Below are 18,024 nucleotides of genomic sequence, written 5' to 3' on the forward strand. Positions count from 1 at the left end.
TTGCCAATATCTTGTTTCAAAAAGCTGAGAAATTTGATAGTATGATGTAGCCTGCATTAACAAAACACTTTTCCTACTTGGTACAATCCTGGATTTAAATTTCAAGAACTGTTGACAGTTAGGTTGAAGGACTCATCATATGATAGCATATTTTCATAAAAGTTGTATCTTCCCATCAGCAATGGCTATTTTCCACTCACTGTGTCTTCCCATCAGCAATGGCTATTTTCCACTCATTGTGTCTTCACATCAGCAATGGCTATTTTCCACTCACTGTGTCTTCCCATCAGCAATAGCTATTTTCCACTCACTCTGTCTTCCCATCAGCAATGGCTATTTTCCACTCACTGTGTCTTCCCATCAGCAATGGCTATTTTCCACTCATTGTGTCTTCACATCAGCAATGGCTATTTTCCACTCACTGTGTCTTCCCATCAGCAATGGCTATTTTCCACTCACTGTGTCTTCCCATCAGCAATGGCTATTTTCCACTCATTGTGTCTTCCCATCAGCAATGGCTATTTTCCACTCATTGTGTCTTCCCATCAGCAATGGCTATTTTCCACTCACTGTGTCTTCCCATCAGCAATGGCTATTTTCCACTCATTGTGTCTTCACATCAGCAATGGCTATTTTCCACTCACTGTGTCTTCCCATCAGCAATGGCTATTTTCCACTCACTGTGTCTTCCCATCAGCAATGGCTATTTTCCACTCACTGTGTCTTCCCATCAGCAATGGCTATTTTCCACTCATTGTGTCTTCACATCAGCAATGGCTATTTTCCACTCACTGTGTCTTCCCATCAGCAATGGCTATTTTCCACTCACTCTGTCTTCCCATCAGCAATGACTATTTTCCACTCATTGTGTCTTCCCATCAGCAATGGCTATTTTCCACTCACTGTGTCTTCCCATCAGCAATGGCTATTTTCCACTCACTGTGTCTTCACATCAGCAATGGCTATTTTCCATTCACTGTGTCTTCCCATCAGCAATGGCTATTTTCCACTCATTGTGTCTTCACATCAGCAATGGCTATTTTCCACTCACTGTGTCTTCCCATCAGCAATGGCTATTTTCCACTCACTGTGTCTTCCCATCAGCAATGGCTATTTTCCATTCACTGTGTCTTCCCATCAGCAATGGCTATTTTCCACTCACTGTGTCTTCCCATCAGCAATGGCTATTTTCCACTCATTGTGTCTTCCCATCAGCAATGGCTATTTTCCACTCACTGTGTCTTCACATCAGCAATGGCTATTTTCCACTCACTGTGTCTTCCCATCAGCAATGGCTATTTTCCATTCACTGTGTCTTCCCATCAGCAATGGCTATTTTCCACTCATTGTGTCTTCCCATCAGCAATGACTATTTTCCACTCATTGTGTCTTCCCATCAGCAATGGCTATTTTCCACTCATTGTGTCTTCCCATCAGCAATGGCTATTTTCCACTCACTCTGTCTTCCCATCAGCAATGGCTATATTCCACTCACTGTATCTTCCTATCAGCAATGGCTATTTTCCACTCATTGTGTCTTCCCATCAGCAATGACTATTTTCCACTCATTGTGTCTTCCCATCAGCAATGGCTATTTTCCACTCATTGTGTCTTCCCATCAGCAATGGCTATTTTCCACTCACTCTGTCTTCCGATCAGCAATGGCTTTTTTCCATTCACTGTGTCTTCCCATCAGCAATGGCTATTTTCCACTCATTGTGTCTTCACATCAGCAATGGCTATTTTCCACTCACTGTGTCTTCCCATCAGCAATGGCTATTTTCCACTCACTCTGTCTTCCCATCAGCAATGGCTATTTTCCACTCACTGTGTCTTCCCATCAGCAATGGCTATTTTCCACTCACTGTGTCTTCCCATCAGCAATGGCTATTTTCCACCCACTGTGTCTTCCCATCAGCAATGGCTATTTTCCACTCATTGTGTCTTCACATCAGCAATGGCTATATTCCACTCATTGTGTCTTCCCATCAGCAAATGGCTATTTTCCACTCATCGTGTCTTCCCATCAGCAATGGCTATTTTCCACTCACTCTGTCTTCCCATCAGCAATGGCTATATTCCACTCACTGTGTCTTCCCATCAGCAATGGCTATATTCCACTCACTGTGTCTTCCCATCAGCAATGGCTATTTTCCACCCACTGTGTCTTCCCATCAGCAATGGCTATTTTCCACTCACTCTGTCTTTCCATCAGCAATGGCTATTTTCCACTCACTGTGTCTTCACATCAGCAATGGCTATTTTCCACTCACTGTGTCTTCCCATCAGCAATGGCTATTTTCCAGTCACTGTGTCTTTCCATCAGCAATGGCTATTTTCCACTCACTGTGTCTTCCCATCAGCAATGGCTATTTTCCGCTCATTGTGTCTTTCCATCAGCAATGGCTATTTTCCACTCACTGTGTCTTCACATCAGCAATGGCTATTTTCCACTCACTCTGTCTTCCCATCAGCAATGGCTATTTTCCAGTCACTGTGTCTTTCCATCAGCAATGGCTATTTTCCACTCACTGTGTCTTCCCATCAGCAATGGCTATTTTCCGCTCATTGTGTCTTCCCATCAGCAATGGCTATTTTCCACTCACTGCGTCTTCCCATCAGCAATGGCTATTTTCCACTCATTGTGTCTTCCTTTCAGCAATGGCTATTTTCCACTCACTTTAATCCCATCAGCAATGGCTATTTTCCACTCACTGTGTCTTCCCATCAGCAATGGCTATTTTCCATTCACTGTGTCTTCCCATCAGCAATGGATATTTTCCACTCACTGTGTCTTCCCATCAGCAATGGCTATTTTCCACTCATTGTGTCTTCACATCAGCAATGGCTATATTCCACTCACTGTGTCTTCCCATCAGCAATGGCTATTTTCCACTCACTGTGTCTTCCCATCAGCAATGGCTATATTCCACTCACTGTGTCTTCCCATCAGCAATGGCTATATTCCACTCACTGTGTCTTCCCATCAGCAATGGCTATTTTCCACTCACTCTGTCTTCCCATCAGCAATGGCTATTTTCCACTCACTGTGTCTTCCCATCAGCAATGGCTATTTTCCACTCACTGTGTCTTCCCATCAGCAATGGCTATTTTCCACTCACTGTGTCTTCCCATCAGCAATGGCTATTTTCCACTCATTGTGTCTTCACATCAGCAATGGCTATATTCCACTCACTGTGTCTTCCCATCAGCAATGGCTATTTTCCACTCACTCTGTCTTCCCATCAGCGATGGCTATTTTCCACTCATTGTGTCTTCACATCAGCAATGGCTATTTTCCACTCACTGTGTCTTCACATCAGCAATGGCTATTTTCCACTCACTCTGACTTCCCATCAGCAATGGCTATTTTCCACCCACTGTGTCTTCCCATCAGCAATGGCTATTTTCCACCCACTGTGTCTTCCCATCAGCAATGGCTATTTTCCACTCACTGTGTCTTCCCATCAACAATGGCTATTTTCCACTTTTGAGGGTAACTTTTTTAATTAATAATTAATGGAGTGCAAGCATTGAAGTTTGCAGCAATAATTTACTTTACTTTTAGTATCTTTGTCGTTTATCAAATGCTTTTTTTTAGTGACTTGACTCTTTACTTGTGTAATCTATTTGTTTTGCAAGAGATTCACGGAAAATTTCCCAGTTTATATGATATACTATAGACGATAAATTTTTCTTGATAATTGTTCTCAATTTCTGTATGTTACTATTGGCATGACTGTTACAAATGACAGTTGTCTGAAAGCATTTTTTCATCACATTTGATGAAACTTGATAACAAGTACAAATGTATAACAGGAATGGATACCATGAATGAAATCCTAAAACACTCTTTTGATGTAATGCCATGTCTGTATTTTGGAGAAGGGACACCACATTACTTGAAAGATGTCACAGCTGACAGATTGACTCTGAATAGAAAGATATATTTCATGACTCAAGAAGAAATAACCAGATTACAGACAATGTAATGGGAACTGAGATGCGGTGACTCAAAATGCTACATACGTTGTGTACCTTCAATTTGATTCATGTGTCATTGGATATCAGTGTCTATATTGGACCTGAGTGAAAACATGCAATGTGACACCTGGATGTCAATATGCAAATAGTTACTGATAATGTCCATGTAACCTAATACTATTCCTTCAACATGACTTGTTTCAAGTCAATTTTACTCACAAATTTCTGCCCTCACAATGACCTTAAAATCTTGTTACCTGAATTGCTAATGCAAGAGGTCTGTCTATGTCACATACATGTGCCAGAGAGGACCAAAGTCTTTGATAAGCTGTCATGATACATGCAAGTCTCTGATTGGTCAAGGGAATATTCTTGATTAACCTATTGGTTAAAATTAATTACCCAAACCTCTCCATGTATCCTGATGTATCCACTATGCCATACAGTCTATGCAAGTGCAAATGTTATGACATACACGGTTTTGTGAACATCAGAAACATTAGATGCATAATTTGGGAACCCTGGGAACATTGATGTGATTGGCTTGATACACCAGGTGCAACAAGACTACAGTGATAATGGAACAGCAGTAAAATTTCCTGCTGATGTGCAGCAGCTCAGAAGGTCATATCTGATTGGTAGATCATCATTATTTACATGAACTGTTGTGTAACTGATTGGCTGCTTGGAAATAATTCAATAGAATAGTGATGGTGAGTTGCAGCCAACCAATTGGCAAAAAGCTTACAAGATGCTGCACATTAGCCCTAAAATCTACCAGCTTTACTTTCCATATAAAAAACACTGTACATAGAGTACATGGTAAACTGGACAATCTGTTACTCATGGTTGTTCTTTGTACTAGGGAGTGCTGTTGAGCTACAGACCTTCCAGTAAACATGTATGGAAAACCAAAATGTTACTTACTTTCAAAATCTAAAAATATGTCAATTTTGGAAGCACTGTCATCCTTGGAAAGAATCTTCAAGAGGTTGCCCATGGCAACAGGCTAGTCTGCAAATAAAAATATAGAAAATATTAGATCACTATTTTTAAGAGGGACAATCTTGTGTTATTTAGAATCATAAAATTGTTAATAGCATACTAACAATGGACTTAATTTACGTTAATTATGAGCATTACCAAGTCACTGTATACCATTTATTGACATTGTGATTGGTAATAGAGGCTTCTTGCCTTATATTGTATCTTGACAAGTTTATACATGTACATGTATGTCACCGTCAGGTCAAGTTGGTTAAATCCAGTGAGACATGACATGTCCCTGTGTGTTTTAGTGCCCTAAAAACATAAATAATATTAACATTATTTTTACAGACCAAACCTGTTATGGTATGCCAAGCAGATAAAAATACACGTTGGTGTTGGCTCAATACTACATTTGACTGACTCTACACATGGGAAAGTGACACTCCTGGCTTGACAAGGGTTATAGCAAATTTCTAAGTAGAATTCAAACAGTTCATGTTGTATTGCCAGACATCAGTGACTGTACCTTTCTGCAGAATTTTAAATGATATGAATATTCATAATTTTACCCTATGCTGTGTAAAACATTTATCAAGTGCATAGATTAAAATACAAATAAAGCTGATATAATTCAAGGACATGTATAGATAAGACGCAACTGTACGACATGTTGCATCTACGTTGCAAGGTGACTCCCTGATCGTATGTGCAAATTTTTAATGAAATGGCTTCAAACATAATGGAGCAGTTTTACTCTGTTTCTGACTAGTTTCTGACTAGATTGACTAGATTCTGACCAGTGTCAGTATGTTGTCAAACGATTTCATAGCAAAATTGACAATTACTGGGACACAGAGACAAATTACGTACTCCATTTACAAAGTTGACATATGGTTAGTGACGCACCTCCTTCTGTATATATTTATCAGATTTCAATGAAAATTTCAGTGGCTGCAAAACTGCTGCAAAGTAACTTTTTATGTAATCTCACTAAAGTTGTTCATTTTATTCTGTGGATATATTACACATCAGGACAAAACCTATGATTTGCTTCCTGCCAAGACTATATTCCTACAGACTGAGTATTGATTGAGTTGTTGTTATTTGATGATGATGCAGCATGAAGTTTGTGTATTAAAGCATTGATATTATGACTATCTGGGTATTACATGTATGTATATGTGTAAGTATATGTGTATGTGTAAGTGTATATGTGTATATGTGTAAGTATATATGTGTATGTGTGAGTACATGTATGTGTATATGTGTGAGTACATGTTTAAATGTGTGAGTAAATGTGTGTATGTCAGTATGTGTGCATACACCTTTACAGTGAAATTGTTAGACAGCTGATAATGATTTGACACAGGTCAAGAGAAGTAGAGTAATTTTGAATTGTAAACTGCGACATGCTAAATAGTGCTTCCTTGTTCCTCAAAACAGGACTGGATCATGGCTGAATCCAGCTCTTCATGGCAGGGCTGTGTGTTCCCAGCGTTATACGGCCTCCACCAGGAACACACCACCCTGCAATGCCTGTTCCAAGTATCACATTAGCCAGGTTTAAATCCTGCATCTATCTATCTTGCCAAACCATACTTATTTTGTGTACATGTTTATCTCTGAAACTTATCTGCACTCCTGGGTCTGCACTCAAAGACAGAGTGTAAATCTGACAGTTCATCCCATTCAACATTGCTCTTCTGTACATGTATTACCAGTAAGATAATTGCAGACATTAAAATTTGACGATTTAATGCAGTATTTACATCATTTCATGCAGTACATGTATTATAACATAACATGTTTACCACAGAATATACAGTTGCAGCTGTTATGAAATTTCTTCCAGGAAAAACCTGCATCAAATCAAGCAATATTGATTATGAGAATGAGAATGAGAATTACAAATAAATTCTTGTTGTATTGACTTCTGCGGAGAATGCATTTTGTTTGAACGAGCATTGGTAATGTGTTTTTATTGCTTCTTTTCCATCAGCATAGATGCAAATATATTTTGATGATCTTTCCTTAGTTTATGTGACAGCGATAGATGTCTCAAATACCACAAAACAGGCCAAAATAATACCTACAGGCAATAAATTTATCCCTCCAATGTCACCATACCAGTATGTATAGTGAAGGTTTTACAACTTGTACAAAGACATTCTGAACTGCATGCAATACACACAATCCCAAGCTACCGGTATACCATAGTCTACAAATTCACTGCAAACATAACAGTCTACAACAGTGCACAGTATTAGAATTTGGATTTATTATTCAAAACACATTAAGTATTTCACGGCATATGACAGAAACTTTACATACAAACAATCCTGGTGAACCTAATCAAATACACATGCCACAGCTTAGGAAAGTTCATTGCGTCTTAACTCATGCAGCGATTAAAAATTAAACAAAATGTCACAACAGAGCGTACCAATTCATATCCAGTCACCTGGTTGTCTAAGAAGGGTGCTATGAGACTGCAGGAAATGGATGAATGTCAAATCAAATTTCAAAACAGATGTAAGTAGTTGTTACGGTACCTGGAAAACTATCAATCCAATGTTTTAGTATTACATGTATAACAACACCAAAGCCTTTCTAAACCAACCATCAGTGCCTCACAATGAACACCTACGTCCTTTACACATCACAGATGTGTTGTTTTGAAAGCAGAAGTAATGACGTCACTCTTCAGATGACAACATAATGACCACGATACTCTGGTCATGTTCATGTTTTCCATGACTGACTCATACCATCAAAAGATCCATGGACAAGGAATGGTGGGTAATTTTTTCAAGGATTTCTTGGAAGGAAAACCCCTGTGCTTATCCATTTAGACTGAGTCAGACGTGTAAATAGAATCATGTATAAACCACTTCACTTTTCTTAATATCGGTTTGTCCTGTTTCAAGATAAAACTTTTTTTAGCTTTGACAGATTACAAATGACAATAAATATTAATAAACAATTGGTGAATTTTCTCCATTGAACTCATAAAGGATCATTTATAACTTATGCATGTTATTTATTTAATATTTATAATTGAGACACAGCAACAAAAGTTTGTAAAGTTTTAATAATACCAGACATTTTCCATGCCACTAACAATATTGACTTAGAGAATACAACTAGCAACTTGTACATTACTTCAGAGCACAACTGGTGTCTTTCAGCTGTTCTTCAAAAATACACATATAGGCAGATGATTTAGGAAGTACAGAAGTGTCCTTCATGTCAGAGTGCCGTAATACAGTAGTGTTGATCTAGTATGGAGAATCCTAGCGAAATGAATTGGAAATTCCCAGTAACATTCACCATAACAAACCCCATGCTATGTACATACGGTATGCATGTATGATATAGCCAAGCAAAGCTACCCCGGTACATACACAGTTAATTAAAGAGGCACTTCCACTTGGTAACATTTTTAAAACACATTTTTAGCTCCGCTGTCAGCGACGCGGAGCTTATCAAATAGGTTGATTTTCCGTCGTCGTCCGTCGTCGTCCGTCGTCGTCGTCGTCCGTCGTCGTCGTCGTCGTCCGTCGTCGTCCGTCAACAATTGCCTTCTCCCCTGAAACCGCAAGTCCGATTGCTTTGAAATTTTATATGCAGCTCACTTGGGGTGACCTCACTTAAGTTTGTTCAAATCGTAGTGAAATTTGCATATTTGTATTTTTGGGGCATTTTTTGGTGTTTTTGGTAAAAAAATCTTCTTCTCTGAAACCGCTTGTCTGATTGCTTTGAAATTTGATATGCAGTTTACTTAGGGTGACTTCAGACAGATTTGTTCAAATTGTGGTGAAATTTGCATATTGTATTTTTAAGGCAATTTTTGTCATTTTTGGTAAAAAAATCTTTAAAAATCTTCTCCTTCAAAACTACCAGTCAGATAGCTTTGATATTTGGTACATAGGTCCCTAGGGATGATCTATTTCAGATTTGTTCAAATTGTGCAGAAATATGCAAATTTGCACTTTTAAGGCAATTTTTGCGATTTTTGGTCAAAAAATGTATTTCTCAAAAAGTGCTGGTCTGATAGTTTTGAAATTTTGCATACAGGTTTCTATAGATGAACTAAGTAATATATATTGAATTTCTGATGAAATCTGTAATTTTGTATTTTTGGGGCAATTTTTGCCATTTTGGTCAAAAAATGTGTATTTCCAAAAGTACTCATCTGATAGCTTTGAAACTTGGTATACAGGTTCCTACAGATGAACTAAATGATATTTATTGAAATTATGATGAATCTGCAATTTTGTATTTTTGGGCAATTTTTGCCATTTTGGTCAAAAAATGTGTATTTCCAAAACTACTCATCTGATAGCTTTGCAATTTGGTATACAGGTTCCTACAGATCACCTTAATGATATTTATTGAAATTATGATGAAATCTGCAATTTTGTAATTTTGGGGCAATTTTTGCCATTTTTGGTCAAAAATGTGTTTCTCAAAAAGTACTGGTCTGATAGCTTTGAAATTTGGTATACAGGTTTCTACAGATGAGCTAAGTAATATATATTGAATTTCTGATGAAATCTGTAATTTTGTATTTTTGGGGCAATTTTTGCCAATTTTGGTCAAAATGTGTATTTCCAAAACTACTCATCTGATAGCTTTGAAATTTGGTATAGAGGTTTCTATAGATGAACTAAATTAGATTTATTGAAATAATGATGAAATCTGCAATTTTGAATTTTTGGGTCAATTTTTTCCATTTTTGGTTAAAAAATGTGTTTCTCAAAAAGTACTGTTCAATAGCTTTGAAATTTGGTATACAGGTTTCTATAGATGAACTAAATTTGATCTTTTGAAATTATGATGAAATCTGCAAATTTTATTTTTTGGGGCATTTGTTGCCATTTTTGGTCAGAAAATTTTATTCTCCAAAAAACTACTCATCAGATAGCTTTGGTTGACATGTTCTTAGGGATGATCCAATGTGATATATTCAAAGTACAATGAAATCTTCTATTGTGTATTTTTGCAGCTATTTTAGCCACTTTTTTCTGGCCACTACATTGAGCTATCAAAGATTTCCACCTTCTTCATCAACATGTGTCAAAAATAGTTATTTTCTACATAAACACAGCGGAGCTATATCGGCCGCTAGGTCGCTCGTTTTAATGCCAACGGTCGATATTTGACGTGGCGACTCCGCGCGGATCGCGAGATATCGATAAAAACATGTCATTTCCCGAGCGTATTTTTCACATCCGATCGTTTCTGGTTATGACCCGAAATCCCCTGAAAGTGTGTTCTTGTGCTGATTGACGATATTCTAAGGAGTCCAAAAACGTTCGAATGACGCAATTAATTTACCTCATACTGTGATGACTTTATATACATCATTATCAATGCCTTTACCTCTGGTAATTCTTTTTAAAACTTCTCCTTAGTTTTTGTCGTTTTCATTATTCTCAATCAGTTGTATTAAATTTTTAAACAATACCACATAGATATCAGTTTTTACGTGTAAAATATTAGTTGCCTCTGATGACTACATTTTGTCGTCTGCCACACAGTTACGCGTGGTTCGATACATAGCGGCCGCCGCGTGTGGTATGCACGCATACCACACGGTGGCTGCAAACTATGTATCAACTGAACCTATCTGTGCTACTCACCTATGCGAATTCTGGTGGAATCAGCAAACTTTGTTTTTTGTTTTTTTGCCGAGTCAGTAGGACTCGGCTTTCTCCCATGGGACATGACCGCTCACCGATGCGAGTGGTACTGCTGTGGCGTACAGCAGCGTCAGCGTAGACTCGTACTCCATAGCTTAATTTACAATGGCCCCAGTGCCGAACATTCTATGTTCGGAAGCTGAATTCAGGTGGGCCACCGGAATTCAAACTTTAACTTTTTTGAGGACATGTTTTTATCGATATCTCGCGATCCGCGCGCAGTCGTCATGTCAAATATCGACCGTTGGCAGTAAAAAAATGTGTTTTAAAAATGTTACCAAATGGGAGTGCCTCTTTGAACTTTAACATTCTTCCAGCAATTATTACTGATGATCAGCTAATTTCTTTTCTGTACTGATACTGGGATAATGCCCAGAAATGTCTATCTATGAATTCCTAAAATGACTAACAAGCTAAAACACATGGTGTGTTGCAGGATATACTTGAGACATCAAAATGACTTAGAGTGCCAAGACCAAGTATAATCAACATAGTAACATTTACAACTGAATGGCTGATTTGGGAGAAAACGTAGACAAACTAAATCATATCCTACCGGTATGTCTTGACACACCTATGGTACATTCACTGTACTGACTTTGCCTACCTTCCAGGAACACACAAATCAATGCCTAGCTGAAATCTAATTTGAATAGAATGTACTTTGAGAGCACTTTATGTGAGAGCTATTAAGTTAATGTTCTTGACACTCAAGGAAATGGTGGTACTGGGAACTGTTACTGGTGCTGTTACGGAATGTGAGATTTACATTGAAACAATCTGATGACACTGTATCCTGGATAGAAAATAGATACTTTGTAATTTCCATGGAATCCTCCGCTGGAATTCAGGAAAACTTGAACAACAAACACAATTTAATTTCTGAGTCATACCTTACAAGATGCTGACCCGAGCTGAATCATCAGAGAGGTCAGAGGTCAACAGAGAATACAAATGCACCTGAGGGGCATAGCAAAGTTCAACTTCAGGTCACTACAAGCTGGGAAACAAGGATTGTACATATGCTTCAATGAACAAATCAGTTTTCATCACACCTTGCCATTTACATGTTGATTGCCAAGAGATTTTCCTGAGGTCATAGGTCAAAACTGCCAGGTTTTAAAATACTCCTGGGTCTGTACAGACAATTTGGAGACTAGAGTAGTAAGTTTTATGACATGCCTAATATCCTGATGGCAGACTTTCTAAAATTTGATGTGATAATTGGGAATACTCTACTCTTTTTTGATATTTCAAACACATGCTTCTTCTTTTGCGATTTGACTGTGCAGAACTCAATTTTTATAAACCCCAAAACAAGTTTTTGGTTGGAGAAATACAGTGTATGACATCCCAAACAAATGTCCATCAACTAGTTAGTAATTTCAAAATGGATGATTTTTTGGATGTGGCTGGGAACAGTTTACATTTTGTTACAAATACTTTGATTTTGACAAAACAGTTCAATATTGTCAGTAAATAATTGATGAGTCTAAATTACACATAACTATGGACAAAGACAGAACTAAAGGAAAATACACTAATCAGAGGAAGTTGTCATAATAATATGGCTGACATTAATGGATTCATGAACTGACTTGTTGTTTGTTGTTTAATCATTCATGTACACTCCTTATTTCACAGTTTTGATAACATTACTGTATCAGTAGACAGATAATATATTTACACAGATCACATTCTAGATATCTGCAAAGATGATGATACACTTCAAGATTGAATTGGCCTTCCCTATCACCTGAAATACAATTTCAATAAATTTGTCAAGGTCATGATGCAAATACTGAAAATTGCTATATTAACATATTTGTATAGATTTCATCTATAGATTCTAAACTGTTGTAACACTAACATAACTTTGTAGAGGTATTTTTTCAATATTTGACTCTATTTGCATGGAGATGAATTCTTGAAGGACATGTCACTGCTTTGCCAGTTCATCAATGGCTGATTATCTCAACACTAACACCTTCACAGAGTGTCCCATGGTGCATTGCATCAGTGCAGTCCCTCGGAGACACATTGAACATGACTGAGACTATTGGAGATAATTGCACGGTGACAAAGGGTGAAAAAAATTAACACATCTGTTCATTCATTGTTTTTTCTTTAATCATGTCTTTCATTTGCACTTAGTCACGACTCAAAGATTTTTCATCCCATGCTATTATCCTAAAATAATTCCAATCATGATACAGTTAAGAGACTGTTAATTAGCCATTTACTATGCAATTCATTTCTGTCTGGTCCGACAGTCGGACACGTCTGTCTTGTGAAATGTTCAAGAATGTGGAAAATATTGATCTGCCATTAATCATCCATGGTGACAACTAATGCAGCGGTAGTTATCATAGTATACCATTACACTGAAGAATGTACATTTGTAAAATGTCTCAACAAATACTGAACAAATACTGATTCTCATTTCAACAATCATACTTCAAAATATGACATTATCTTTGGATGAGATAACATTACATTCAGTGTGGGTGGCATACAGGCTGTATTGTCACATACAAACATGACTATATCTTAGCCAGCAGTTATTTTCTGCTCATCTGTGATAGACAGAAGCAGAATTAATTTTGATTACAAAGTTCCCCTAACATCTATTGGTATATTATAAGTAATTATACGTCTCACTTCATACACTGATTACAGAATGAGCAATCAAATCAAATTCTATTTCTAGATGTCAATATTTGTAACGTAATACAGCTATGAAAATTATCGGTCATGTCAGGAAATCGTGAACACCCTTCTGTGTTGGTTACTTTGGCATCATCAAAACGTGATTTGCAATGGAATAATCTATCTGATGCCATGAGATGGATTAGCTTCAAAACATCCTGTAGTGTAGTGCACAACATGGGTGATATTTGATGTTACTATTGGTCTTTTCTTTTGCTTTCACTGTCTGGTTCAGATTTCTGATAGAAAAAATAGCTTTGAATTAATAGTTCTGATATTCACTTTCAATTACTATACATTATTACTTTCAAGATTACATTCTTTAAATCATATTTTACTGATTGTTCATTTTATTTCTGGCAACATTTCTCTCCTGTGAAAGTACATGTAGTGTGGCTATTGATAGCTGGCCATCTTATTTTTGCTGTGGCGCCCTCTAGAGGGAGAAACTTTCCAGGCATCTGAATACCCCATCACACTCAATGTATATATCACATTGAGGAACAGAGCTATTCAAGTATTTTATAGGCTTTTGAACTTTGTGTTAGACTAGGCTACAATAAATACAAATTATAACATTTCTGCAATTTCTGCATGTAAAATTCCTTGACTTTCCTGTCTTTGAGACAGAACACAAATCATGTCAGCCAGTCATTTATTCTCACCATGAAATGTAATTTTGATCCTTCCTTGAAATACACTTAGCAAACAGTGAGAGACCTGGAAGGGTCACCGTTAGGTGTAAACTGCTATTATAAATTTTATTATTACATTTCCTGCTGTAAGAACACGTGCTCTACACAGTTGTGGCGGATTGCAAAAAAACCTGTCAATCTCTTATCAGTGATTGGAAAGTCTTAGAAACCTATTACCAACCCCTAACTACAATGCATTAACAAATACCGGTACAATTAATTAATACAACAGTTGGATGGCTACACATCAACTTTTATGTGTGCACATAGTACAAGTCATTTACTTCCTACTCCTGGAAAATGGACACAGTGACATGATACGTATCTGTATTCCATTTATGTATCACTTTTCTTTTCTAAATTATTGGGTATTTCAAAGGTGATAGGTACTATCATAGAACCAGCTGACTGCGGTGATAACTGTTAGCCCTTGCCCTACAGTCATTTCCCTGTGTGGAAATCTAATCATCCTACTGCTCTGATGTTGTATCCGGGACTTGGTGGTCAAAGCTGTGATTGTTAGACAGGAAGTGAGCTCTAGGAAAGCGTCACTGTTCATTCAGTGACTGAAGCTAACAAGGGATCAATTTGTATACACACTTGTATATTTAGAATGAAAAAAAGAAAGGATAGCACACATGTTCCTGGTGATAAATATTGCTGGAAAAATATCACGGAAATGCAATTTTCAATCCTTGCTGTGGGGAGTAAAACGACATATCTTTGTGTTTGTGAAAACCAAAGACAATTTCAAGCTGTGGCCAGCTAAATTTCACAGCTTGGCATGTTCAAAATACATAACAGTTTATGCAGTGCAAGAAAGGCAAGAGATATTGCCTTCATTTTGTCAAAAACAGTTTACTTGTCACCCTTGGATGTGACACCTTGGTCTCCATGACACACTTGTAGGTTTGTATTTATTGAATTCCAAAATCATAATCTGTATTTCTATCTCAGGTATTTCCTTTCTAACGATACAGAAAAACACTGAATCACCACAACAATTTCAAAATTATGCACGAGATATAAAAGGTGGCCTTTCAGCATGTTGATTTCTTTTAATTGGAAATCATAAATGTACCTTTGAAAATCTTTTTCTTCATTGGAAATTGTGAAGTTTTATTGTCGCAGTGGTTCCGTCTTTAGAATCATATTATTAATTAATTAACAATATGTACTGCTGGTGTAGAGCAAAGCAGCAACTCTACTTCCCTGAGGTTTCTATGTCATGACCTCATTCAGAAGAAGGATGTACATTGGATTATGTTGTTCTTGAATTGAATTTTATCCCTTAGAAGGCCAATCAGAACTTTCCTTACAAGGCATAAACCAAAAGATGCCACGGTTATTTGCATATTACTGTGATGGTCTACAACCCTAATATTTTCAATAGCTGGTACATGTATGGCTAGCTTTCTATTGGATTTATTTTGGTTGATCTTACTACATACATGTATGATAGCTTTTTAGTCTGTGAACAGAAATACGAAATGTCAGCTGTGATGTTAGTATCGATCACAATTTCTGCCTGTACAGTGTATGCATAGAATAATTTCTCTGATAACAGAACTACATGTACGGATCACTATCAGAAAGTAGGTCAGTGAAGGATTTTTAGATTCCACATGGAAACAAGATGAAAGGAGAATCAAATGGCTGGTGACAAATTAGCAACATGAAAAATCACTTCTCACCTGAACCAAATTGATATAATGGTAAATGAGGAATACTTTGTCCCTTTCAAAATGTAGAATTTTGTTGAATATGGATTATCTGTGAGTCTTAAATCTGGATTTAAAGATTGATAAATATATATCCTGTTAACTCCTACTGACTCAGTTACACAAACAGAAAATATGAGTCGTAATTGCTTAACAGTGAGCCAGGATTTGAATGTTACCGATAACGGACACAGCAGCATTCCAATTTGACCCAATACATGTACATCTAAGTCCCCATTATTATACAGGCTGCATCTGTAATCTACGGAGTTTCGTGGTACAGTAAATTTCGGTATCAGAGAATGCGGAGTCTAGTAACTTTGACGCACAGTACAATAACTTTAGAAGCTATTGGATGCTATTTGATCTTTGACCTCATAACACCTTCACATCAACATGAGGAAAAAGAAGAGAAGATTTTACATTTTTTACCAAAAAAAAATCACTTTTTAACATTCAGAACTACACGAAGTGAATAATGGTCAGTCCAAAATCTGTGAATTTGAGTGAAATTATGCACACGCACAGTGCTGCAAGGGTGGAATTTCATTCTGTGCTTAGCGGACACGCTGATCTTGTTCCCAATCTGCTTGCAATCATTCAGTGCAGAGCACGACCTGCATAAAAAAACGCCTTAATTTTGACTCCTTTTCTGGTAAAACTGGACTAAAAAGGTGTACCGGTATAATGATATGATGTTTCACATAATACCAGAAGTTATGTCCTCCTACACCATACGCTTCGGTATTGTCTACACATCTCGGACAATACATGTACCTCCACTACACGATGAACTCTGACATATATCACAGTATTTTGTGAATAACCTTATTATTATAAAGATAAACTGCTTGTATGGTACATTACGATCACAGAGATTGAACTGCCTGGAATTCTCTGAGAATGATACTACACTCCTGAGCCAAAGTCAAATACTGGACAGTGTTGATTAGTGTTTAGACAGCTCTTCTTCACTGAAATGACAGCTTGAACAGAGAATCTGCAACACCATTGTACTCTTGCTTAGAAATACATGGAAAAGCCAAATAGCCACCATGTAACTTAATTTACAAGAAACCTTAAACAGTAATCAAATCAAAATAAAATAGACCTCATGTACGATGACACTGTCTCCAAGTCACAAAACCGGTGTTTTTTTAAACAAGGCTAATATTGACAAGACATCTACAGACTTAGAATATTCACTCTCAATATACTGAACACTACAAATTAAATTTGGATAGTCACTCTGAAAATTTCAGCTCTGTAAATACGATGTGATTGACCAGGAGTGACATTTAATGTAAATGACAGGAACGTACAGGTCTCATGGGTGAAAATGAAATGTGTGTACCACAACCACCCTAAGGACACTTTTTACATAAATACAGCTAGGACTGAATGATGTAACATTTCACTGAGTAGAAAATGGTGATTTTCCACATTACCAGTACAGTAGCAAAACACACATTCCCTGTAGGTAGGCACTGCCAAGTATTTGCGCAACATTTGAATTTATCCAATATCTAAACTGAAGCAGATCTGAAAGCAATTTGGGGAAAACTGATCTCTGATTTACAGAGTTTGAACTGACTTGATGGAGATAGACATATAAAAGAGACCTGCAACTTTCACTGTAAAAACGAAAAAAAAAAATGGAAGTAGAAGAACATATAAACCTGACAGAAATGGAAAAGCAATTCATTACAAGAGAGCACCCCTTTAACTACATGCTTTTCCCATTAGGAAACGTCTAATAATATTAGCTACTGAGGTCAGCATGATATTGCACCGATACCTGCATGAATTATTCAATTTGTCGTATATCAAGAGTGTGTCGCCAACTTTTCTCCAATTATTTCTCCTGGGAGTTTGTATTCTCTGGGCTCAAGGCCCACGCCTGAGATTGTCAATTATACAGCTACTTGGGCTGGACATACTGCAGAGATAGAGTGACTATCATTGGTTTGGCTGTTCTGATCATAGTGTCTCCTCTATCACAGTGAAAGGACTGAACATCAGCAAGGGGTCTGACTTAAGAGATTTTGCCACAAGCAACTCATCTCTCAGTCTTGCCTCTTTTCAGTTTAATGCGTCTTTTTCTCTCTGGGTGGGTACTTCAACGATGAGCTGTGATAGCTTCTTCAACAGATATACTGATACACTGAACATTTGATAGCTTGTGATAAATACTGCTTCAATCTTCAACTTTCCAAATCA

General features: G+C 37.2%; 1 protein-coding gene across 1 annotated transcript in view; it reads right to left on the reverse strand.

The window, feature by feature from the left end:
* Nucleotides 1-18,024, reverse strand: part of LOC139134080 (CYFIP-related Rac1 interactor B-like) — a 78,607-nt gene that overhangs the window by 19,679 nt on the left and 40,904 nt on the right. The window contains exon 2 of the mRNA XM_070700983.1: nucleotides 4,912-4,998. Coding sequence (XP_070557084.1) covers nucleotides 4,912-4,984 — 73 coding nt within the window. The 5' untranslated portion in view covers nucleotides 4,985-4,998. The remainder of the gene's footprint in view (nucleotides 1-4,911; nucleotides 4,999-18,024) is intronic.

Source organism: Ptychodera flava, chromosome 5 (genome assembly GCF_041260155.1).
Source record: "Ptychodera flava strain L36383 chromosome 5, AS_Pfla_20210202, whole genome shotgun sequence".
Taxonomy (NCBI): Eukaryota; Metazoa; Hemichordata; class Enteropneusta; family Ptychoderidae; genus Ptychodera; species Ptychodera flava.